The 25734-nt window shown below is 40.5% G+C and overlaps 2 protein-coding genes across 4 annotated transcripts in view; both read right to left on the bottom strand.

Annotated features, from left to right (window-relative positions):
* The window catches only part of CARS1 (cysteinyl-tRNA synthetase 1), a 36347-nt gene extending 20951 nt beyond the window's left edge, over positions 1 to 15396 (bottom strand). The window contains exons 1-10 of one of the 2 annotated variants that reach the window (XM_085224279.1): positions 15262 to 15396; positions 10412 to 10657; positions 6918 to 7009; positions 6051 to 6139; positions 5124 to 5220; positions 4624 to 4722; positions 3498 to 3647; positions 2597 to 2737; positions 1751 to 1839; positions 511 to 632 (exon numbers count right to left, since the gene is read on the bottom strand). In XM_085224279.1, coding sequence (XP_085080405.1) covers positions 511 to 632; positions 1751 to 1839; positions 2597 to 2737; positions 3498 to 3647; positions 4624 to 4722; positions 5124 to 5220; positions 6051 to 6139; positions 6918 to 7009; positions 10412 to 10657; positions 15262 to 15286 — 1150 coding nt within the window. In that variant the 5' untranslated portion in view covers positions 15287 to 15396. The remainder of the gene's footprint in view (positions 1 to 510; positions 633 to 1750; positions 1840 to 2596; positions 2738 to 3497; positions 3648 to 4623; positions 4723 to 5123; positions 5221 to 6050; positions 6140 to 6917; positions 7010 to 10411; positions 10658 to 15261) is intronic. The other variant, XM_010711048.4, reaches the window with a different exon arrangement.
* Positions 15397 to 15564: 168 nt separating this feature from the next.
* Positions 15565 to 25571, bottom strand: LOC100539605 (uncharacterized). 2 transcript variants are annotated; one of them, XM_010711050.4, is made up of 10 exons: positions 25430 to 25571; positions 24161 to 24254; positions 23313 to 23444; positions 23014 to 23125; positions 22371 to 22444; positions 21590 to 21691; positions 20650 to 20681; positions 17669 to 18001; positions 17139 to 17187; positions 15565 to 16339 (listed from the first exon to the last, which is right to left on the bottom strand). In XM_010711050.4, the coding sequence occupies exons 1-10, from the start codon at positions 25553 to 25555 to the stop codon at positions 16044 to 16046; spliced, it is 1350 nt and encodes a 449-aa protein (XP_010709352.2). In that variant the 5' UTR covers positions 25556 to 25571; the 3' UTR covers positions 15565 to 16043. The 2 variants fall into 2 exon arrangements, with proteins under 2 accessions (XP_010709352.2, XP_010709353.2); XM_010711051.4 differs by having other exon boundaries at positions 16102 to 16334.
* Positions 25572 to 25734: the final 163 nt, after the last annotated feature.

The following is a 25734-nucleotide window of genomic DNA, read 5'->3' as shown; positions in this document are numbered from 1 at the left end:
TGGATTTAGTTCAATACAATAAGGTTTACAAAAGAAGAATTCTCTGTATTAGAGAGGAATTAGAAAGAAAAAAAAAACATCAACAACAAATATTTGTCATAAAATAGACAATAATAGAAAATAAAGCCCCAGCCTTGTAGGAGAGCTTTTGCCTGGCATGCAGAAGACCCAGCTTCAAGTCTTCTCCTACTCTGAATCAGAACAACAGCCACATAACTGGGCTACACTCCACCAACTGTGCTAGTTGCAATCCTAATAATAAATATGTCAAATATACCAGCAGCTATAACAACAACATTCCAGAATGATTCTTAACGCTTTCCAGATAAAAACCCAGCAAAGTGCTAGCACAAGCTAAAAAAACTTTGGAAAAGAAATTCTCAGGAAAAGGAGGTGCAGCAGGTAAACAAACCATTTAACTTGGACAATGAGTTTTATCTACACATCAGTTAAATCACTTGAAGAGATCAAACATGAGCAACTTATGTAAACATTATTTCCCCTTTTTACCTTCACCCTCTTGAAGAGCTTTCTGATCACCCACAGCTTCAGGAACCAACTTAGCATAGGAGTGTTTTTCACTGGAAGCAAACTTCACAGTATCAAAGTATACAGATCCATTGGACACATACCTGAAAAGATAATTATATAGCTTACTTTTCTACCAAGATTAACTAAATTGTACACTCAAAATCACTAACCTTCTTACTCTCTCTGGTAAACCCAGGTACAGTATGGTGCTGCTAAAGTGAGCTAAAGTCTCACCTAAGTTTTAAGGCATTCTCATCAATACTTCAGATAAGCCACTAAATGTCAGAGTAAAACTCACTGAAGGGAAAGTGAACATTTTTTGTTAAATTCTCAAAGAGGTGAGATGCCAAATTAACAGTCCCAACAAATATCCACAACATTCCTAGTCTCTTTTAATATTTTGCAATAATATAACAAGAATCTTATTTGTTTCAGAGCCCATTTTGTTCCCCTTTGCTTTGTTGATTTTTTCTACTGCAAATGTGATATGAAGTCTGAGAAAAATGTTTCAGGATCACAATAAATGCTCACAGTTCAATACAGATCATCTTCCTTTTTTTTTTTTTTCTTTTGAAGAAAAATGTAGGTAGAAAGCAAGAACATGCAAGACAACTGAAACAGTTTTGCTTTTTTCACAATAAAAACATATCCACATCGAAAAACTGAGGCCAGTAAGAGAAAAAACACTCAAAAATTTCAATCAGGATTCTATCATGATACTTATGAACTTCTAGAGGATTAGCCCGGCTTTCTCAAGCATGAGACAATGTCAGATTCTAATTTCAAAATAATTTGTTGTTCACTGTTTGTTTTTTAAAATCTATGTTATTTACAGCTGATATTCAGCAATCCACTCAGGGATTTTTCATAGTTTTGAGACCCCTGTAAGCCAAAACTGTAAGACTGTAAATCAAACTCAGTTCAAGTGATTTGGACTTTGATTATTCATTTTAAGGAACAAGGATTTCACCCTATTAATTTAATAATCTAACTTGTCCTTTTGAAAATTAAAATATAGAGTAGCAAATTTTCATCAGGTTAAACACAGCAGGTCTTACACAAAGAACTCTGAAATGCCTTTATTTGATGAAACGCGGCTTTAGGAAAAGAATACCATTCCATATGAAAACAAAGAACAGAGTTCAAAGTGAGTTTTGAAAGCAGTCATTCTGGCTCCGATACAACATAAACACACAAATGCATTCAGTAGCAAGCTTACCCGTAACCATTATCCACAATCTTTTTCACAAACGCCACAATTTCTGGCACGTATTCACTAACCCGCGTTAAAACATCTGGAGGTAAGACCTAAGAAAGTAAAAAATAGCATTTTATACATACATAAATATATATACGTACAAATATACACTACATGTGTATCATATACTCACTAAGTGACCTGCTTGTAAGGCAGTAGAATCTGAGATTCCTACTTTGAGCTATCTGTTCTGCAACGATGCGCTGTGGCAATTTTTTCTCAGCCTCTAAGGCCATGTTATCAACACACTGCTGCAAGAGATAGCTTACTGCTGACTTCTGTCAGAACAGGCAGCATGCCACTGTGATTTGGAAGTAAATAAACAAACTTTTGCTATTCTGACCCACTGCACATGACACAGTATTTCACCTGCAACATATAAATCTGCGCTTGATTGCCGTTGCTACCAAACAATTTGAAGAATGATATGTTGTCAATGATGAGTGGGTTGGTAAGGTTCTTCCATGCAGCAAACAGGATACCTGTGGTTTCTGGATCAGTTAATGATTTTAAGGCCAATTCAGATCAAGAAGGGATGGAGCGCATGCATCAAATCTGATCTGGTCTCCATTGGCACTTGTAAGACATGCACAACTGTTCTAAGATTGCTGGGATGGAAACAGAGTACGTAATAACTTTTTAACTATGTATTCATACCAAAGATTAAAGGGAAAAAAAAAAGTATCTATAAGGTTGAAACGCAAGGTTTTTGATAAGTATTTAGGGACTTGCATTGTAAACCATATTCTGGATATTATGAGGCATGGCATACACGCTTTTAAAACAGAGAAGAGTTAATTCACTTACATTGAGAGCTTCCATGTCTTTATGAAACTCCCCTTCCCAGAATTTGGGGAGCTCTGAGAATATGGAATTGTCAGTCACTTGGCTGCCAAATCTTGAGTCCAGCCAGTCAGACAGTAAATCTCTGGCTTCTTCCAATAGTATCTATAAAAAGTAATTTTAAGTGCAACTGAGCAAAGCCTTGTCCTCTTTAAACTCTGAAAAAAGGTCTTACCCTGAACAGCGAGATTTGCTCCAGGAAAAAGACATTTGGGTACAAATACAAAGTAATCACATTTTTATCTTATTGTCCCTCATATGAACAGATAAAACACCAGAGAAAGGAAAGCAAGTCATAGTGTCATCTGTTTTGCTATCATTCACTTTAATAGGCATGTGCAATTTACATGGAGCACAAAAAGAAAGTGTTCAGAAAAGCATCTGAACAACTGGAATCCTAACATGGATATATTTCTCAGTCCTATACTAAGAGATGTCAAACAAACAAAAAAAAAACAACAACTTCTAGCTCAAAAGGTGTAACTGGGTAAATTTTAACTGCTTTCTGTTCGGTCAATATACTTCTATAATGACATCTGATTCAAAAGTAGCTTTTTTTCTGTTGTTGTGGTTATTTTTTTTTAAGATACGTCAGCGAGAGGGAACATACCCTATGCCTCCTGCAGTGCTTATAAGGAATAAACTGAAAGCAAGAAGAGAGGAATGCAGAAGCCAATTATTAAAAATTAACTATTTTTTTGCCTGACTCGTAACTGGAACAGTACTGAAGCCCAAGAAAGTCAACAGGTTCACTGTCACTAATTCTAGTAGTCTTTGGTATACAGTCTAGGAATTACCATGAGCAAAATATTATTTTCAAAGCCATAACAGTTACAAAAATCATTCTAAAGGAGCTCAAGCTGACCTCATGACATTTGCTGATCTCTTCTGCAGGGAGTTTTGCTTGCACAGCTTCTTGTAGAGGGTCAAAAGCAGACTTCACTGCATTCTGAATTTTTTCCAACATCTGCCTTTTATCTGGATCTGTTGTCTCACTTAATTTAACTGAAAAGAGCTACAATCAAAAAAAGGTTTAAAAAAACAAGCAACTTGTAGTGCAGTGGGACTATATTCCACACACAACATATTAACTTAGCCATGTACTGCATCGCTTGTGATAATAAATTATCCTACAGCTTTGTTATCAGACTACAGAAACACGTTTCTCATCAGAAACAAAGGTGATCATTCACTAGCATAAAAATTTACTTCACATTTGAATTGAGTTTTTTTAAACCATTATAAATTACTAAATCATAAGTACTGTTATTAATAATATTCATTTTCTATGTAGTTGATCACTTCAATTACGTAGTTAATTATCCCAAATCTGAAATGGAGAAGCTTCCATGTGAGACACAGTGAGATTAAATGCTATGCTTCAAGGGTATGTTAGGCAATGACAGTTGGGCAAAATTTCCAGGCTACCTAATTCCTAGGCCCATATTCCATTCATTAGACCAATAATCTCTTTGTGATCCGTAGCTCTAAAATGACTAGAGAATTACCTTCCCCCACCTTTAATCCAACATACACAATTTATTAAATCCCTGAAACTTTGGAGACTTTTTGCTCTTTCAAAGGTCATCATCAGTGGTACAGAAGAGAAATCTCACAGGTATCTACAGCTTTAAAAGATTATGGACATACCACCATTTAAAAACTTTTGAAATTTGCATTCTAACGAATTAACAACCAAAAGTTTTATTTTTCCCCCAATACCCAACAACATTATACACATTTACACATACAGTACTCAACAATAGACAAACAAGTTTTATAAATAGTTCTTGTTAATTCTAGAACAACAGAAAAACAATGTGAAACGCAGTTCCAATAACACTTCTTATTTAGTTGAGTCAGTTCAATAGAATAACATAAACATACACGAAGTTTAAATAGGCAGCAAAGTCTCAAGTGTTCTTTAGATACTTTGCTATGTTCCCAAGTAAGAACTAAAGACACTATGAGGGATTAAATACTGAGCCCACCTCTGAGGCAGTTTTAACATCTTCAAGTAGCTGAGCTGGTGTTGATTTGTTCTTCCTATACTGTTCAAAAAGGTAATTTTGTCTTGTTCTCTTAATGATCTGCGAAGCAGAAACACAGTAGTTAGAGAAAAAGTAAATAAACTCTAACTCTACTCGACATCAATGCTTTTCAGAATCCCTACATACCTAACAAGGTACAAGAAACACATGCAGTAATACACACAGCAAATTTCTTATCTCAACAGAACTAATTACATATGTCAACAACAGGCAGTTAAACAAGCAAATAAGTTATCTTTGTAAAATGCTTAGTGCTCATGATTTATAAAAGCATTCACTTGCATACAAGAACAAAGTCTTCTTTAGAAATAAGAAAAGTCAGTGACTTTGTGTCCAAAATAAATGCCTTAGTAAGTATCTTGGCTTATCAAATGGCAATTACACTCTGAATTCCATGCACAAACTATGGTAGTTTAGATTACAATTTAAAAAAATCCTACCTTATCATCAATATCCGTAATATTCATACAATAGAAAACATCAAATTTAAAATAATCCCTTAAGATTCTTCTCAGGATATCAAATGAGATGTATGACCTAAAAAGATATTTTTTTTTGTTTTAAATGAACAGCTTAAACATATTTCTATTTCATGCAATAACTACTTTAACCTCAGCTAATACTTCTGTAGCAACATCAACTTTTTCTCTTATACTGGAAAGTTTTTCCCCACACAATAACAGAATATGCTTCTAACCCTAAATCTCAAGAGTTGAGTCTAACAAAACTACTTTCCAGAAACACACTCACCTAAATCAAGTACAAAGGCTGCTCTGAAAGTAATGCCTTCTATTTTATCATGTTGCCCATGATGTCAAAGGTGGATGTTGGTGTTATGGCAATACAGGTTGAACCTTCCCATTATATTGTAGTGCCATGTGATGGATGGCAGCAGAGGGGCAGTCTGATAAAATGGCATCAGACATGGAAGTGTGGATGAGGAAAAGATGTGTCACTGAATTCCATCACGCAGAAAAAATGGCACTCACTGACATTCATCAACACTTGCTGAACATTTCTGGAGACAACCCAGTGGATGTGAGCACAGTGAAGCGGAGGGTGGTGCATTTCAGCAGTGGCAACAGCAGGTCACCTCTGCTGGTGTACATACTTATTAGCATGGCATGCAGGCTCTTGTTCATCACTGGCAAAAACACAAAACTAATGGTTGTGACTATGTTGAAAAACTGTTTTGCAGCTGAGAGTTTGCCCTACTAGTGTTAGTGCGCTCTTTGTATCTGTTGGAGTGTCCACGGAAATTAACAGGAAACATTACTTTCAGAGCAATCTACACACATTTTTCTATTTAATTCCTTTCTTACTGGATACAGTGTTATTACTCACATCAAAATTAGGAACTACAGTACCTGGCATGTCCCATGTGAGAAGCATCATATACAGTTGGGCCACAGCAATACCACGTGACTTTTTTTCCGTTCTGCGGCTGAAATATTTCCTTAAGTGAAAGGGATGGGACAGTGAGCAGAAGGAATTGAAGATATATCATCTCAGCCAAAACCACCGCATTTGGAATATCAGAACATGAAAACATAGTGGTTATTCCACTCCCAGTTTTACTATAAGAAAAGGTTACCACTAGTAGATAAGAGAGAACATAAGCAGCCAGGAACTGCTATCTGCACTCCCATCAATTCAGATAGCAAATTAAAAAGATTTAGATTAGGCAAGCTATTTTCCAAGTTGTACATGTAAAACGGACCATTAGGCACAGAAAAAGGTTATATGGTATAGCAAGTTCACACATTCTTGAATATTACATACCATATAACATCAGTGTTCTCAGCATTTCCTCTCCTTCCCAAAGCACCTTCAACCAAGACCATAGGATGTTTTGCCAGTTTATACTACCATCACATAATTTGCAAGATTTTTTTACACAGGTCAAAATATATGAAAAAGAAACTGATTTTACTCCGTTTATGCTGCCTATACTTATCTACCTTACAGAGGAACCACTGGCTATTCTGGATGATGATAAACTGCTATTTCATATTACACATTAAGGAATACACACACACACACACGTATATTTACTGTGCACATTATGGCACCTGCCTCAACAAACACGCTTGACTGAGGCAACATCTCTGTCACCTTGTCACAAAATAAAACTCAGAAACCTGTCTACTGATTTGGAATACAATTATGCAAGCATTTGACAACTCTTCCATTTGTGTTTTAAGGAGACTTTCAGTTTTCTTTCATTTGGTCACCTTATTGCGAGTCAGGCTGTTGTAGAGGCAGAGTCTAGAATGTTTTGTCCCTTCAGGAGGAGACCAAGGGGGCTGCATACGTTTCCCTTTACCTAGGAAAAACACAATTTAAAGAGAAGTCAAAATGTAAACAAATTTACAATATAACATTTCCTCCTTATCACACTGTTAGTTCAATATATATATAATATATATATAAATATAATTACAGAAAACAACTCCAATCTTAGTAGTCTAAACTATGTTTGTTAGAGCTAAAGCCACTAAAATGCCACTAAAAGCAAACTAACACTTTTAATCTCATTTATTTTCTGCCCTCTCTTTTGCCACTCATTACTTTTTGATTTAAGTAACGAGGGAAAAATGGGTATACAGGTGAGAGCATGCAATCAATTAAGCATTAACAAAAGATCATAAACATAATACAATACTAATAAGGTGTCATGGCAGTCCTGGGCTTTCTGCAATGCCACTGTTCTCACTGTGAGAGCACATCAAAGATCTTCTACAGAGAATTTGCAGAAAAGTCTTCAGAGACCTGACTTCATCTCTACAGCCAGTATCAACACTGTGTACTCAGTGGGAGAGGGAGACCAAAAGGTTCAGAGAGAACTTTTTCTTTTAATTATATATGGCTGCTATGTGCACAAGGCATTTCTGAACATTTTATTTACCATAGATACGCCCCAATCAAGCATGAGGCTGAATTCTGCCATTAAGGAAAGCAGATAAAGCTCTGGTGATATTAGTAAACAGTACCCAAAGGAGATCGGAAGAAGGGTAATGACTGCTCTGTGGGGAATTTTCACATTTTAAAACCTGCCTTTAAGGTAAGTAGGAATAAAACAGTCTCAATACTTGGTAACATAGTAGATGTTGTAGTAGGCCGGACCTCAAGAACGGGGACTACAGTAGAAATTCTTAAACAATGTTACATATACACAAATAGCGTAATATAAAATACAGAGCAAAGTGAAAGTGTTGTCAAAACAGAGAGTTTATACTTCATCAGTATATTTCAAAGGGCTTTTTCTTTGCCAAGTTCCTTATTTTTGCTTTGGTATTTTTCTGTTTGACGATCACCAGGATAATTGTGTCCAGAAGAAATCCGGTTTCAACAAATCCATGTTCACAGAACAAAAACATTTTTTTTTTCATCACAATGAATACCAAGAGCTCACTTTAAATGGTGGGACAGTAAGTCCAAGCATCACTTTTCAAAACACTGAAGGCCCATTCAACGTGGAGTATTCTGTACTTCCTATGCAGGGGAGAGGAGGGGGCATCGACACACCTTGTCATTTTTGGAAGGGTGGAACATCCCCATGCACTGCAGCCTTCAGCTGCTGCACGTTAAGGGTGGGACTGAGTAGGGTTATCCTTGCATTTATTTGCTTTTCTATTTTTAACATTATTAAAGTCATTTTTTAAAGACTAGCATGAGCACGTCATCTGTCAAAGAGCTGCAGTTTGCTATGCACAGGGCTGCTTACAACTGTAATGATGTTAAGCTAGTTATTGTGTTAACCTGGAATGGAAGCAAAACTCAAAAAATACAACAAAACTGCCAGGTTAATATATACAGTATCACCCTTAGGAATCCTCGTGGTATGCATTTAAATGCAATTAAAATATTACATAAACTATTTGTTTTGACAACAAAATTGCTTTTCTGATCCTATCGGAGGATGTTCTTCATGAAATCTGTTTCTCTAATATCTTCATACTAATACTTTGACTGAAAACCTACAAGTTACATAAACACCTGTGGTATAAAAAAGGGTAATCCCTTCCTCACCTCCCTCTTTTTGAATAACTGCCTAAATAAGAAAAAAAAAAAAACCACAGTACTCTAATAGTCTCATTAAAGGACTCCATTTGATCTCCATCATATGGATCCACAGAAATGTGTTTATTCTGTGCATTTTATTGCATCTTACTGACTTCAATGCTATACCCATAACACAGAGCATAAGCAAGGTATGGATTTGTTTACTCTTTGATCTAGAAGATTACTCTACTATGCTTAATTGCGGCTAAAGCTTCCCCCAGGGGAGGAAGCCTATGTGGGTTAGTCTAACAAAAGATAGAGCAGTAAAGCTTTTTTTTTTTTTTTTTTAAACTTATAACCACACTAAACATGAGGAAACAAACAAACATACAGATACTGCACCTCAAAGTTCTCAGTTTGTGAGCTAGCTGCCACATTATATCCACTACACGGACACCCAGGGCAAAGCAACAGGCATGCTTTTCAGTCTGCTCAAACACATCCCTGCCAAAGCAACTTGCCCCCTGCTGAACCAAAGTTCATTTGCTCTAAACCATTTCTGGGACACTCTGATGTACCAAAAACACACTGACAACACACACCCAAGGCCTAAGAAGCATTGCAGATCCATGTGATATTTCACACTGAACACTGCAGAGCATCTTTTACTTGCAATATATACGCACAGATTATAAAGCTAACAATACACAATCATTGAGGAAAAGAGGCTTAACGTCAAAGATTTCATGGAAAGAAAACTGAAAGCTTTTCTTGTCTTGCCCCACCTTGATCCATGAAATCCTGCAGGCAAACAGCAGTTAGTGGCATTAAATCCGCTACCAGAGGCAGTGGTACAGCTGAGATCCCTCAACTGCTGAAAGGAAATCAGTAACCAGCACAAACGCATGCAGGCACACACATGGATATAAAACCCACTCGTAGAGTCTGCTGCTCTGCTAGGAACTGAGAACAGTATGATGACAGGTTGTGAGAAGATGGCACTGGAGTCATATTAGTCAACAACCACCAGTCAAAATGACAAACACCTTCTGCATTCATTTACAGATCTTGCAAGCAGCTCAGTGTTATTATTATTACTTATTTCATGACTGCCAGAGCAAGGCTCTCACTATAAAGCAATTACATTAGACTAGCTCACTGGAAATCATCTAAGCAGAATGATGCAGCTTCCAAAAAATGCCAGCACCTATGGTTACTCCATGACCTGGATTAACCTGTTAGTATTTCCTCAAATCATCGGCAACTCCTAAACGACCAGGATTAAAAAAAAAAAAAAACCTAAACATTCCTTTCAAAATTCAGTGTTAATAACAATCTTCAGAAGCAGTATGCAGTTTACTTTATCACAAGAGGGAAAAAATTACAGAACAAATCGGGCTATTGTGGGAAACCAGCCAAAACCCACATATCCATTTACTATTCATTGGCAAGCTTTCTAAAGAAAATACAAATAATCAAATTCGGTACATTGAGGAGTTTTAAAACCAAAGAGTTGTGGAAACAGCTGTAACACTCAAATAGCTCAGGATTCATCAGTTCACAGTAATAGTATGCAAGAAGAATTTCATGACCTTGAATACAAGTTGATACAGTAAACTATAAAGTGTGCAAGAGAGTAAGAAAGGAAACTTTTAGTTCTCAGCAGGAAAAATCATTAGTGGCAGCTAGTTTGTAACCTGCCCACCAAGTTCATATTACTCACTTGTTTGAAGTTTACAAGGGTCATTTTTTTCACTGCTGCCATCATAGATTGCTTCTATGTGTCTGTACCACCGGACAACATGGAAATACTGGTCCACAGGTGGCCCCGAAAACTTTCTGAACACCTCCACATCTGCATGTGAAAATGTGAACCCCTGGATATAACTACGAGTGCTCAGGTACTCGTTCAAAGCCTTCACCCTGGCTTCCTCTTCACTAATGCTCAGAATAAAACTGTAGCTGGAAGCTGTAAAGACAGAGGCACAGGACATTTAGTCAGCATTAAAAGAAGGAGATCCCATGACCAAAATATATCCTTATACTACACATCACCCCCTCCAAATTAGCTCTGGCAACTGACAAGAAATTTGAGAAAAATGTATTTAATACAAGATAATGAATAACTACGCATTTTCTATTAATGGGTTTATGCTCACATTGTGGTACGCAGACCAACCTCTCTCCTCAGACATGAGTAACACTTAAAATGAATATGATTAAACAGATGTACAGAAGGACACTGGCACGTGCTTCTCCTTCCCAATTGTTCAGTTCTACGATTTCTTTGGTACATGGGCAATGCAGGTTTAATTATGCCTCATCTTTGCAAACACAAGAACATGCTCCTATGGAGGAAGCAGCCAAAGGGATGCTCACAGTAATGGCATGCCCTCTGCAAGCCAGTGGATACGAAGCCTAACCCTGATATTTTCCTATGATGATTCAACATCTGAAACTCTGTTCATGTTCAAAGCACTGTGTAAACATGAAGCCACCATCCTGCTTGGGTAGTTAGCCAAGAAAGTAATTTAAGACGTGGCCAAGGACAATAATGTGTGAGGGAGGCAGTAATAGAACATCTGTCCCTATTCCCGAATCCTATAGGGACCACTGTCACAAATGCTGTTTCTGCACTGGCAGAACCTTTTCTGCACAACCTTTTCTGCACTGGCAGTTTCCAAAGCACTGGAGGTGGCCACAGGCCAAAGCTCTTGGGAAGGGAAGGATGAAAGATGCCCAAGGGAAGTACGGGAGGGTGGAAGGAACTGCAGAATCACAGAATCATATAAAGGCCTGAGTTGAAAAGAACTATGATGACCATCCAGTTCCAACCCCCTGCTATGTGCAGGGTCACCAGCCACCAGACCAGGCTGCCCAGAGCCACATCCAGCCTGGCCTTGAATGCCTCCAGGGATGGGGCATCCACAGCCTCCTTGGGCAACCTGCTCCAGTGTGTCACCACTCTCTGTATGAAGAACTTCAACTAAAAAGTTTTTTTCATATGCACACAAATATTATCAGTTACGACCTCATGCGCAATTCATTTCCTGCATGAAAATCAATTATTAAAGTAATCTAGTAAAAATTAAACAGCTGCTCTCAAGGCAGAGGAACTTTGATAAGAGGGAAATGGCAGCTTGATGCCAAGTACATTTGTGTTTGACTTTCTTGAGCACAGCAAGATAAGTGACACACCACTTCAGAGCCCATCAGAACAAAGGTAAAAAATCAGAGGTAGAAAAAATAAAAACTAAAAGTCACCAACAATATTAAAAATTCATACACTGAGGCAGAATTACCCTATGTTCTCAGTCCTTCTCAAGGGCTGTCCATGTAATTTTTAATTCTAAATAAGGAATAACAAGTCAGTAATGGTTCACAGTGAGACCGCAACCTAGCTTTACCCAGCTGCATGGGATGTGGCTTTGGTTCACACAGTTACTTTAACTACAGACTTTTCAGGCTCCCAAATATTTACTGATATTTATCAACACGGAACTTTACATGTTTATATAGATTAAGTAGTTTGAAACAGTTACCTTCAAGAACTATGGAAACCTAAGACAAGTGAATTTTGTGTCCATGAATCATATGATGGAGAAGAAAAAAAAAAAAAAGAGGCAGGGATAATCTGTGTAAAAATGGAACTGTATCTCAAAGAAAAGATCTTTAAAGATCTGTTGCAAGGAAAGCAACACTCCGCTCACTAAGTATTATTAGGGTTATTATGGCTGTTAATCATACACCAGGCTGCTAATGGGAATCAACTCAGTGTATCTGAAACAATATAACTGCTTTCCAACCACATCTATAAACCAATCTAAAAGGGGAAGTTGTACAAACTTCACACAAACAAAACAAACACAACAAACACAAACAAAACAAAGATGACAGAACCTGCATGTGCTACTTTTAGTTAGGAGAGGCAGCAAACACTGCTGGTACCAGTTCAGTCCTGATAAGCAGGACAGACAAAATTCATTTGAACAATCTCAGTGCACACATTAATACCTGAAATTATAAGTCTGATATTATGTCTCAGTGTAAGAGCAGCCAACTCAGAAGTATAATGCATAAGGGAAACCAGTTAGCCCAGGGAACCTAATAGAAGGATGTCTTTATGTTGAGAAAGATCACCGTCTCAAATTCAGTTCCTACAAAGAATGAATACAACAACACTTGGAAGGCAGCATACCACACAGAAGTAGTGCCATTTGTTTATAAGGAAAACAAATCAGTCAAGACTATCTTTCTATAAAAGTCTGTTCCAATCTCATTGCTATCACAACAAAACAGGAGTAGGCACACTGCAGAACTCTGTTTTCCTGGTATTTACACCTGCACTCTCAATCCCTCCCTCTCAACATCTCACAATACCTTCAATTCATTACACATTCCCACTGAAATATTTCCTAGTCTTTCTTCACATACTTTCCTCACAGACCTCAGCAACTCCAGGCTCTCCTGCATCTCTGACCCATCTTTGCTCAGTCTGCCAGCTGTCTGCAAAGGGGTAGCCCACTGCAGCATTTAATTAACACCAATCAATGGATTCAACAACGATCGAGAGAGACAGGGCAAGGGACACATACAGCAACAAGTTTCCTAACACTGCTCTTTAAGAACCTATGCTAATAAATTGATTATTCTCTTGAACTATGATTTTCTCTTTTCTCTTAAAATAGAAACTGCAGTTGCTGCTTCTCAGCGGCACTGAGAAGAGTCTTCTTGACTACAGAGCTGTTGCATAAGAATGCTGAATGTTAACTCATGTGAATGGAATGATCCACAGACACTAAATCACATCATCTTTGAGCAGCTCCATTCAGAAAACAAGCACAGCGCACAAGTGGTGGAAAGGAAACAAAACAACCTTCAAAAATCCTAAGAATGAATATCGCTAATGTAATACTCTCCCATCATTAGAAGTTGTTTTGAAAAAATTCCACTGTAGACACTAATACAGCCCTCACACAGTAATTGCTGGTGTGCAGTCTCTTTGAGCAATGTAATTGTCACACATTCTTCTTTCCATACGCAGAAGGCTTTGGTGACAGCTGGGGGTACTGGGAAACAGGCTGGAAGACTGCAGCAGCACACAGACTCAAAGGAGTAAGATTTATGTACAAATAAAATGGAGAAGCAAATAGCTTTCAAAGTTTAATCGTGAGGTGAGACACACACAATATCAAATTTGATGGAAATTTTCACTTTTATACGTTTGAAAAAGGTAACAAAAGCATAATGTCCCCAAACCATCTGCTCCTTGAAAAAGGAAACAAAAGCCTCCAAAAACCTCTGTTCCTTGTAGGTTCTGACAGCAAAGTGAATACAGGAAAGCCATAAAGCAGGCAGTAAGGTCACTTAAACAGACAACAGGAGCTATTTTGCTTCAGGGAAGAATTAAGTTTCCTGGGCATCCCTGAACCTGCTGACCTTGTGGGTCACACCTGTAAGTCAACCGGAACACCCTGGGGTTTCTGTGGTTGCATTCCCTGAGAGGAAACCTTACTATTCTGAGTATTTTCAAGAGTCATTTCTCATCCAACTGGGCTTTCACAAAACAAAACAACTCATAAAAGAAGCTGGCAATGTGTCGGTATTACCTCAGCTTCAAACTTTGAAAGCCAGAAATGGGGCTTCCCTAGACTCATAAGTGGGGATCAGGGTGCTGATAGCAGTTATGGGGTTTTAGGACAGGCATATCCCACCACAGGAGTTGCCCAGACCTATTCACTTCAGCCCTATGAGTTCCACTTTCCATTTTCCCAAACTCAAAGCAGATCACAGTCCAGGTCCAGCACCAGGGTTGTTCTACTGTGGAGGAATGGAACTAAAAATGTTTCTTAAGTGCACTCAGAACTGAGCGTTTGGTGTCAGACTGAAAGGCTGACAAAGAGATAGGGCTTGGAAAAGGGCATTTCTGGTCACAGGAATGGTAAGAAAAGATGAAAATAGCTTTTAGCAATCAAGAAAAAATGGACAAAATCTTTAGAACCTCGGTTGGAATGACACAAATTTCCAGCTCCTGACGTACCATCATGGTATTTCACTCTTGTATGACTGGTATTCCGAGTTTCTATTTGCTACGGGAGAGCCCCGTCCCTCCTTCCATAGGGAAGAGGACAGGCACAAATAAAGAAGATGATGACAAAATACTAAAAACTCCTCGAGAAAAACAGAAGTTGCACCTCATAAATACGTCGCGGTGGGGACGGTGGCGGCGACCCTCCGTGCGTTGCGGGGTCGCCGCCGCCGTCCCTACCGCTGAAGGGGGAGATCGAGGCGACGTCCCCGCCGCCATTTCGCGCCCCGGCGCCCCCCGCCGGCCGCCATTTCGCGCCCCCCAGCACCTCGCGCGCCGCCTGACAGAAGCGCCGCTCGGTGGCCCCCCCGCCCCGCCGTGTGACGTCACGGCGCCCACCTGACGCTCTGACAGCGGCCGGGGCCATGACATCATCCCGGCGAATGCCCTCAGCGCCTTCACGGCACCGTGACAGTCCCGGAGAACGCCTCCCCTCGCCTTGCCAGGCCCCCTGGGATGAGCCGCAACTCCCTCCGCATACCTACCCTGTTCGGCTGGGGCCGCTGCCATCCTGCCGCCTCCACCTCTCGCCGCCGAGCTGATGCAACAGCGTGCCCGGAAGCGGCTCCCGCCTGGCCCCGCCCAGCCCACCCTACGCTACTTCCGACCTGTGGTCGCTATGGCAACCGGCCCGCGTCTCTCGGCCCCGCCTTCAGCGCGCCTTCCCGCCTCGCGAGGGGCGGCCGGGCGGTCGTCGCGCGGCTGGGCTTGTCTCAACCGCCGCCATTTTGTACGTGGGGTTCTTCTCGCTCCCAACACCGCCCCTCCGCCAAGAACCAGCTCCAGCCTTTGTCTTCACTGAGTTTTTATTGCCGTACTTTGAACAGAACATTTCGCATGCCACGTGCTCCCACCACAAATGAAATGCGATTATCTCGTAAACAAAAATAAGGCAGTTCAGTCAAAAACTGCAGCAGGTGTTCTCAGCTCCACAGAGCGTGGGAAAGGTGGCTTCTTTCCTCACAGCTTCACAAAGGAAAGGTAAACTCAGAAGCTCAGAGCTCCTAAATTGCTGCTGGTACCTGAGTTTCACATTGTACTACTCAAAAAACAAACAAATAAACAAACAAAAAACAAAATAAAGTGAATATTGCTTCTGGAGTCTTGTCACAATTCAGCACAAGATGTGTTAAACGACTCCCAGCCCATGTGCAGGTAAGAAGGGCATCACATCCACACCACCACAGTTACCAGTAGTTTACAACATTCTCACTTCTACAAACTTCCTATATACGTACAGGAACATTTCTGAAGTTCACTGGGAACGTTAAGCTGTAGTTTCTATTTTACTTATAATGTTATTACTTGTTAAAATGTGGACTATTTTACTGTAAGCCCTGGTATCTATATCCCATAGCTCATCCAATAACTTAATAATAGTTTGTTTCTCCCCCAATGTGTTTTTCCAGGTGAGAAGCATCTGATAAGATTGCTCGTCTATGTTATTAGGCCACTTATACTCAATTTTATCAATAACATTTTCCTCCAGATGAGTTCTCATAAGCTTCTTCCATTTTTTCACTGGTACTATATTTATAAAAGCAGAAAAGCAATCCATCTGTTCTGAGAAGGAAAAATAAAAATAAAGCATATTAGTTTAAGTTCTAAAATATAGTGGGTTTTTCCCCTGCAACTAATATACACATTTCCCAATTACTTTTTAGCAAATGCATGCACAGACTAAACAGCAAGATTAGGCTTGTCACCTAAGAAGCAGTAGGACAAACAGGCTTCCTACTTATCTTAAGAAACTAAAGGTACCAGTCTATACATCTAAAAAGTACTTTCAAGACAAAATATTATTCAGTAACGGAGGTTTTAGGAAATATTTCATTGACTTGCCTGTTTTTGTTTACTCTTAACACAGCTACTCAACTGTAGCCTTTAACCACCTCACTATGCTGTCAGTGTAGGCATGCCATGCTAACACTGGCAGTAGCAAAGCCTATCACTGATATCCAGCACCTCAGCTTGCTGGTTACTTGTAGGGCTTTGATGCAGTCTCACATATAATAAACATTTGTCAGAACTCCAATTCTGACATGCACCTCAGTCATTAAGCAGTCCCACTGCTGTCGCATAGACTTATTTATAACATAGTGACAAATTCTTTACTGTGCTTATTCTTCAAAGTAAGACTGTATTACACTTCCAGAAGATCTATGCATCAAAGTAATCTGCCACAGTGATTATGACTTTACTTAAATATCATAATAATCCTTTTTCAGCATCTTTCATTCAAATGAAAGCCTTCTAGACTTAAGCAATATTTATTAATCTCCTTGAACTATTCCTTCAGTGTATACTAAAGCCAACAAGAAAAAGCAAATTCAAACTACTTGGCCATTTATAGAATACCTACCTTTTTGAGTGAGATCTTTAACAATTATTTGACACTTTTGCTTTTGTACCTGTGATAAAAAAATTGGACCATTACTGTAGCATGTCAGAACACTTAATTCACAATTACTTCTGAGCTACTCAATAGATTACTTTCAGTGTATATGCGCCAATAAGAGAGTGAGGAAAGCTTCACAGCACAGCTGAAAAAAATTGAGTAAAGAAAACAGCATGCTGAAAGCAGCTGTGCTACTTACTATCTAAGAAGTGAAGCAACAAGGCAACATACTTGCTGTTATTGCAAAAGAAATGCTCTTGTACAAACACTGAACAAAAAGGTGAGAGGTACGGCAGATTAAAGGCTGAACTGAAGTTTGCTTTCCCAAGATATCATTTCCCACACTTTCTATTGTATCTTTTAAGCAAAGGCTCCTCTTCCTTATAATACTGCTTGAAAACAACATCTATTACTCAAGGAAGAGTGAAGAGGTCAATTCAAATTATACCTATATCAGTAAAAAAACATTATGAGATTATTTTTCCCTCACTTACCATAAAATATGCTGGCATCTTAACACCCCTTATTTTACACCGGGCATTTGGTTGAAAAGCAGGATTACAACTATTTATTGTAGATGATGAATAGTTTTTGATCCTCTTCCAACATTCTTGTGTTTGGTACCACAAGTTCTTCTGTGGGATGGTGCCTCTCTCATAAGACACTCTCACAGCACTGTTTTCCTCTGGAGATGTGTTTTCCACTTCTAAATTAACACTATTGTATGCTTGACCCTCTGGGTTCTCACCAGAGTTCTCACTATTTGGAGGGGATGCATTATTTTCAGGTATCTTCACTTCTGATAGAAGTGTATCATCTTCGTATGTCTATAAGGAAAAAATAACTTATTTTAGAAGTTTCATAGACAGAGCTCTGTGGACAGTTTAGAGGAAGAAAACAGAATCACCAGTATCAAAGAAAAAAACAGGAGAGGTGCTGATGAAGTTAAAAAAAAATAAGCAACACAGCCTTTACAGATGTATTTCAATCAGTCTTAGAGCCGAAACTCTTCACCCTGCTGAGTGTTCTGCTTCCTCTAGACTGCATCGTAACTCTCACAATCTATCCACAACAACTGCAAGGAATTTTTCTTTGTACTTCCACTGCTTGCTCTTCCCTGGGTATAGAAGAGGCATACCCCTCCTGAGCAGGAAAGAGCTCAGTTGCTACAGTGCACCTGAGCTGAAATGACCAATCATCCTGCTAACAGGCTTTAAACCTATCACCCTATGATGGTTGATGCTTTCAGAGCTTTGCTGAACTGACAGACCATTATCTGCTCTCTAAGAGTGTACTAGCATGCACTTGTTTGCTTTTAAGTAGTTTTTCCTCACATTCACACAGTAGACTCAGCTCAAAGTATGTACTAGAGCAAACTATATCTTTAGCTAGGGGAATAAAGGTAGGGGGAAGTATCACTTCCTGCATTATCAATGCATTAATTAAGCCTGTGACCACACAGTTCACCTCAGGGTGACCGTGACCCACAGAGAGTAGTAGAAGCATGAAACAGACCAGCATGTATAGAGTTTATCAGCTCGTGTTGAAAGCAAAAATTTTCAGGCAGCATTCATTTATTTATTCAAAGTAGAAAGTAAGGACAAGAATTAATTTTTTCTCCCGTAAGGCTTGATTTTCAGGTACGTTCCCCCCCGAGCAACTGGACACTTTGTTTGTACGAGGTCAGTGGCCACATAGCACCAGCACACATAGGCAAGGATGTGACAGGAGCCACCCCACTCAGCACACGTGTAGTTTGGCTCTATCTTCACTGAATCCATTTTAAGGAAATAAACAATCTGCTCCTATCTACCGAGAAAGTTCTTATATTGGTCACCTAAAGATTACAGGCTTACAGCATGGTTGACTTACAGCTGCTGATCAGTTTAGGAAATAAGATAGCAGCAATATACTCACAATGTATATGTTTTACTATACAGTAAGTTCACTTACACTCTCAAGGACAATGTGCTGGTGCTTCAAGTATCTGATCTGAGGACCATACAACTCTCCAGTTATCTTAATTACAGTAGCATGAATTCTCTAAGTACATGGGCACTGCAAGTCATGCTTGTTACAGTTATTTTATAGGTAGGCACCATACACAAGTATGTGATTACAGTCTACTACAGTTTTATTCAAAAAAAGTAGTTATTTCTGCCTGTTCCTATACTACACCAGTTTGACCAGGTATTTTGCCATGATCCTTCATCAGCTTCTACAAAAACATGAAGCGCTGTGAACCTGGCCAGGGTGCAGGAAGAGACAACCTGCCAAAACCTATTGGATGATTCATATATTTGAGCCACTTATGGACCTTAAAAAAAAAAAAAGGAAGAGTTTAAGGTAATGTTTTGACGACTTTTCAATTCTGTCCCTTCAGTCTTCAAATATTTGTGACATTTAAAATGCATTTAATTACTTGAAGTGTTTAACTCGTAAAATTAGACAAAAGCTCATGCATAAAGTGAGTAGTACTTGTATCGGATAAGACACAAGAAAGATAGCACATACTTTTTTTCTGCTATATGTGCTGTGAGGAACTTGGATCCTTTTTCTTAAATTCTGAAGACATATTTCAGGGCCTGGTGTTAAGCATCATTAACTACTCCAGTGAGAAGAACAAACTCCTTTATATCTTGCTATGCAGTTAGGAGTGTAAATTCTATTTAGAAGATTCTAAATAGAGAAGCTAAATACTAGAGTATTTAACTAGTCTAGCCTTATCTCACTAAGTACAAGACTAGAAATCATGTAGTTCAGTTGGAAGGGACCTACAGAGATCATCAAGTCCAATTGCCTGATTACTTCAGGGCTGACCTGAAGTTATTAAATGGCATTGTTTTTTGACTGTGTAAAAGTAAGGTTCTTAAACAGTCCTTGACTACAGTGTGGCCAGGATGAAAACAGCTTTATCAGCTAAACATGCATCAGCAGCAAGCCTTAGTGTGGTAAGCCACTTGCAGGGCTATCATTCTGAACTGACACTCTGAGCCCTGAACTCCTTGATTTATGGGACATCTTGGATCAAGGCATTAGACTGTAGGTCCTACTTTGTAGCTTGCAGGAGACTCAGTTACTTTATCTGCTGACCACAACGAGTAATCTTATAGTCTAGCTTTCCTTGCATTTTGAGTGTATTTCTGAGGAATACAAGCATGAAGTAATAAATAACCAATTGAATCAAAGCATTGCTCTGCAACAGTTGAAGTGAACACTTGTACTTAGCCTATTTCCTCCCTTACCCCCCCCCCCCCAGTTTCACAACATCTTGGACACAGGCTCTGTAATATTTCCAAGCAAGAACCAGAAAGGCCAGCTTCAATGGAAGTGAATACATGAAGTATGAATCAACTAGTTGCACCTCAGGAACACATCCCACCAGAGGAATACAGGGAGACAAAACAAAAAATAATAATCAGGAACTGTGTATCAAGCAGTTAATCATGCAAAACTTCATCCTTTATATACTGACCTGGCTCCTCTCTTCTTTGTCAGATAAAGCGGCTGGAAAACAAAATTAAAGTTTAAGATACTTCTGGGAATTGCTGTAAATTAAACACAGCTGAACTCATGCAGTAGTTATATATAATAGACTTTTTACATAAGCCAGAGCTCCAGAACCAGTCATTTAATTTCTTTGAAGTAACAGACTTTACATGGAGAACTGCCCTTCCACTAACAGTGGAAACAGTGACAAGCAGTCCTGTTGCATGAGACAGATCTCAAGATGCAGTTTGGATTTTAAGCCCTCCTTCAAAAACACTCTCCCCACCCCCAATCCTATGCCTCTTAGACACTTTCATGAGCTATTGCAATAGCTCAAGAAAAGGCAGAGGTTGTTTCTACTGCAGTAAATGCAGTAAGCCATGGTTTGAATAAAGTTTACTTTAGAACTTCCAGATCATTTCCAACATTCCTCATTTAAGCTATTCACAAAAAAACTTCAACATGCACGAAAGGAGAAATATTTCTCAGACGAATTTATAAGTCTCTATTAGAAAACATTAATTGACACTGGACATATCAACATTTCTATTAAGTTGTTGAAATGGTCCAAGGGCAGTGAAATATATGAAAATCTTCACAGCCAAATCCAATGAATATAAGTAACCAGTGATCCGATTAGTTGCAACTTCTTGCACCCTACCTCTGAGCTCACCATGCAGATTTTTCTTATACCTTCATTAATACTATGCAAGTAAATGAGGATCTCCCTTTATACACCCTGTGCTAAGCTTTGAGGCTAAAGCAGCCATTCAGTTAAAGCCTGTAAGTTTTATTTACTGGATAAAACTGCTCTTCATTTTACTCAGGCCAAACAAGCTAGAGCCCATATGATAATGTCAAGAACAAGGATAGCCTGGTGCACATTCTGCCTATTTCTGCAAAGGATACTAATAAAGCAGAGTTACCTTTATCACTCTTACGCTTCCTTATTGCACAGAACACAAGCAAACCAGCAAAAAAACCAGCAACCGAAATTATTACAGTCGTCCAAGTAAGATATTTATTTCCTGCAAATGAAAATGAATAGAATTAGAGTTTGAAGCAGTTTTCAGACGAGATAGTTGTGTGAGCCCTCCTTGTTACGGAACAAACTAAGCTTCACATTAGTATAAGGCCCCAGCTACCCTGTCGTGGAAAAGGTGCTGGGTATTTCAGCTGACCTGAATCCAAATACGGGTTTCCACTGCACATCATTATCCCAGTAACAGCAGGGGATTCTGTACAGTGTCACAGTACAAAACCCACTAAGCTTTCAGAAAAGAGAACATGCAAGAAATGAGAGAAATAAAGTACACAAAAGATGGCATTTAGGTGCTATACTTTCAATAGGGCCCATTCCTTCACCCCTGGAAAAAAGTCACTATACACAGCTTCTCAGACATGCTAAATATTAGAAGTGTTTGTACCATCCACCACTTGCAACAGCATCACTGTTGATACTCCAAGAACCCTGAGTATACCTGTAGCTTCTCACCAGTGTAACCCTTTCCTTGCAGTGAAGTTTAAGATATTTGTCTCTCCAACTCATTTGGGAACCTGTCTCTATCAGATAACTCCCAGGCTCAAACAGAAGTAATCTTAAGTATGCTACAGTAGTTCAAGCTATTTTATTTAAGACTGCTTCTGTGTCATTATCTACAATTCATGCACCCAATAGACAAGCCAAGTAATATCTGTGTACCAGACCTTGATCAGGTAAGCCACATTCTAGGTCCATTGTAGCATTGCAAATCCGCACAATTTCTTTCTTTTCTGGACACCTAAAGTCAGTGGCAATACAGAGGTTTTTAGAAACGTTTACAGCTCTTTCCATGCAGGTTCATTTTCTGGCAAAGCTTAGAAACATTAACAGAACAGATGACATTAGGAATTCATCTTTTAGTTTTAAAAGATCCTACGTCAATTAAGTAAAAGCAAAACAGATAAAGCTTATGTATGTTAGCCTCTAAGTTGAGAGAAAAAGAGGTAGATGCATTATTCATTCACAGTCAGTTTCCTTCAACAGGAGGTTCTACCGCCCTGAGTTTCAGGGTGACTGCTACAAAACTTATTCAGTTATCGATATGGGGGACAGCACTAACCTAGAGAGACAAGAGAAGTGTAAGCATACAGCCATATGCAACAAGACAGACGGGATCAAAATCCACAAGTTCTAGGTTTCAACCTCATGTATTTTGTCATCTAGAACTCAGAAGCATGACTAGCACCATTAGGCTTCAAGGGAAATATTTACAGGCAAATAGCGCGTGGTAGGCATGACACAGATTAGGCCACAGCTGTTAAGTCTACTAGAAAGAACATAGTTGCTTCAGTACCCTATTTAACTTACATTTGACTGCATTTCTGACATATTTCACAGCCTTCAGCAGGGCAAAAGTATCCCTGTTTGCATTGGCATTCAGTGTCACTTGTCACAGTACAGATTCTTGAAGTTATCTGGTCTAGAAAACAGAAGTCAGAAAACAAAGTTGTGGCTCTGTATAACTGCACAAGTCATATGCTGGTCATAAATGTGATTTATATTTTTTCCAACTTCAATATTCTCAATAACTAGAAGTGCAAAAAAAGTCTTACTGCAAAGATTAAGGGGCCTAAAGTTAAAGATTTAATTGAATTTTTTCTTTGTACCGTCTTTGCACTCTCTGCACAGCAAGCATTCTTCCAAGCCATTTGCATGGGCAGTGTAATCTCTTCCTTCGGTGCAAGAGGCACATCTTCCACTTGAATGTGGAATACTGCAGTGCTGAGCAACATAAGTACCTGTGGAAGAAGAGAACTGGTGGCCACAGCAGCACTCTCAGAATGTTACAACATAAAATCATTGTTTAGTCAAAGTTCAACCCTTCCTGCAAGCAAACAGCCCAGCACAGGAACCAAGGGGCGCCGTATGGTCGGGAAGCACGATTACAGCAAAGGCATCAGCCAGCCAGGGAACAAATGATTCATTACAGCAGCAAGACATTGCTCACATGGCAAGTGCCGTCTTGCTGGAAGGGACATAGCAGGCACAGGGAGATTTGCTTGTGCAACAAAAACAACCCAGGAATCTCTCTTTTCCATCCAAGTTCTTTAAATTCGGCCTAGAGCTGCTCTGTGATACTACCCAAAGGCAGGGTATTTCTCTGCACAAGGCTGTGTTAACTGCACAAGGAGAGAAGCGGGGAGAACAAATGCAAGGCAAAGTTCCACCCGCAGAACTATCAGAATTCCCCTGGGCCAACTGTTAGAAACAAAGAAGCGACCCGACTTTGAACACTTCATCCTGAGAATAGGCAGAGATTTTTCAGAACTGCTGCCAAGGCACCTCACCCGGCCCTTGTTGCGCAATGTCCCGCCACGAAACGGAAGCCAGCCCTGGCAGCGCCGAGGAACCGCCACAGCACCAGCTGGGCCTGTGCTCCTCCCGATGGAATGCGGAATAGCGACCCAGCCACCTGACATAGGGGGAAAACGGCCGCTGCCTTCCTGAGCCTCACCTGCCGGGCACAGCACGCAGCAAATGCTTTCGTACAAGTACTCTCCCTCTCCGCAGACCTCTGCGCCGCTTCCAGGCATTGTCAGCAGCGTAACCTACAGCAGAGACCAACAGGTGTTTTCAGGTGATTCATTCTGGATAGCGATCTCTGGGAGATGGTTCTGAAAGGGCTGGAAAACACGCTCACGGGAAGCCACAAAGGAACCCAGACTAATTTCTGTTAAATGCTCTGCTCACGGCGGTAATTACAGTCACAAAGGATAGGTTAGGGCAGCACCACGCTTAGAGCGGCAGCTGAAGTGCTGTAGGAAAGCAGCTCCGCCACTCCTCCCTCCCCCCCCCCCCCCAACCTCCACTTCTCCGCTCATTCACCGGCGGCACACTTCGGAGGCTGTTTTGTGCCTCTTAGAAGGGATTCGTTTCGCTCTCCCTCGCCACATTTACTGTGTTACTTTAATTCAGAAAACTCTTGCGTCTTCCGTGAGACAACCAGAGGGAGCGCCCAGTGAATTCTCAGACGGCATTTCTCCCTGGCTCCATAATCTTCAGCAGAAGGCAAGTTAGTAAAACATTACTAAAAAAACATAAAACATGAGAGTTACTGCAGCCACACAAGCGTTAGCAGTAAGCTTCCATTCTCCGAAAGAAGCCCGTGTGGCTGCGCGGCATCTCCCGCGGAGCGGCACGAGGAAGGAAGGCAGCCAGGTGCGCGGGACCGGGCAGACGGCGTGCCAGAAAGCGGTGAACTATGGCAGAAGAGGGACGGGACGGCCCCGAAGCTCCGCTTCTGCCCCGCGAGCGGCCGACTTAAAACCGAGAGCGCTCCGCTCTCCTGCCGCTCCACTCTTCTGGCCTTCTCCCCTCGAGACACCGTAAGTCTTCCCCATAATTGCGGGCTTCGCGAACCCCTCAATTTCATAATTAGATAACGGAGTGCTATTAAAGAGTTCACTCCCTCTTTGTCGCTTCCTTTCCTGCGAGGAGAGGAAGAGCCGCAGCCTCTCTTGGGCTACTCCAGACGTCCCGCACCTCTACGGGCTCAGGAGAGCTTTGTTAGCGCGGCTCCAAATCCCGAAACTCAAATAAGAAAGGGAGTTACTAAAGAACTTCTGTCGGAAGCAAAGGCAAAAAACTCCATGGGGCAGGTCGGGCCAGCTGGCCCAGGCCAACGCGAGGGAACACTCTCCTCTCCTAGGATGAGCCGGGGCAGACAGCGGACGGGCATCAACACCTCCCCCCCGCTCTCCTCCCTCCCTGCCCCGGCACTCACCAGCAGCAGTCCCACCGCCCGCGTTCCCATCGCAGCGCCCAGCACCGCTTCAGCGCGCTGACCTCCGCTCGCGGCACGACTCGACGTGAGGTTCCGCTGCCTCCTTTTATAGGTCCCCCCCCCCATCTAGCCCCGCCCTTGAGCAGGGAAGGACATCGGGCGGCAGCTATGCAGCTGTATTGAAAACGCGCTTGAGTGGGGGAAAAGCGGGAGGAAGCTGGTTGACACGTTGAGAATCGGAGCGGTTCTTGGCTTTCCAACGAAACCTCTCATCCTGTTGCTATAGGGCTGATTGCTGATCGTAC

The sequence above is a fragment of the Meleagris gallopavo genome, chromosome 5 (assembly GCF_905368555.1).
Source record: "Meleagris gallopavo chromosome 5, MGAL_WU_HG_1.1, whole genome shotgun sequence".
Classification (NCBI taxonomy): Eukaryota; Metazoa; Chordata; class Aves; order Galliformes; family Phasianidae; genus Meleagris; species Meleagris gallopavo.
The sequence above is the reverse complement of the archived record's forward strand: the minus strand, read 5'-3'. Positions and strand labels throughout refer to the sequence as shown.

Bases quoted from the DNA above. Each gene is read 5' to 3' on its own strand.
- LOC100539605 (XM_010711050.4), bottom strand. From the start codon at position 25,555: ATGGGGGGGGGGACCTATAAAAGGAGGCAGCGGAACCTCACGTCGAGT. The intron at 24,255-25,429 runs GTGAGTGCCGGG...TCTCTGCTGTAG, and splicing joins GGGCGGTGGGACTGCTGCTG to GTTACGCTGCTGACAATGCC. The intron at 17,188-17,668 runs GTAAGTGAGGGA...TTTTTATCACAG, and splicing joins AGATGCCAGCATATTTTATG to GTACAAAAGCAAAAGTGTCA.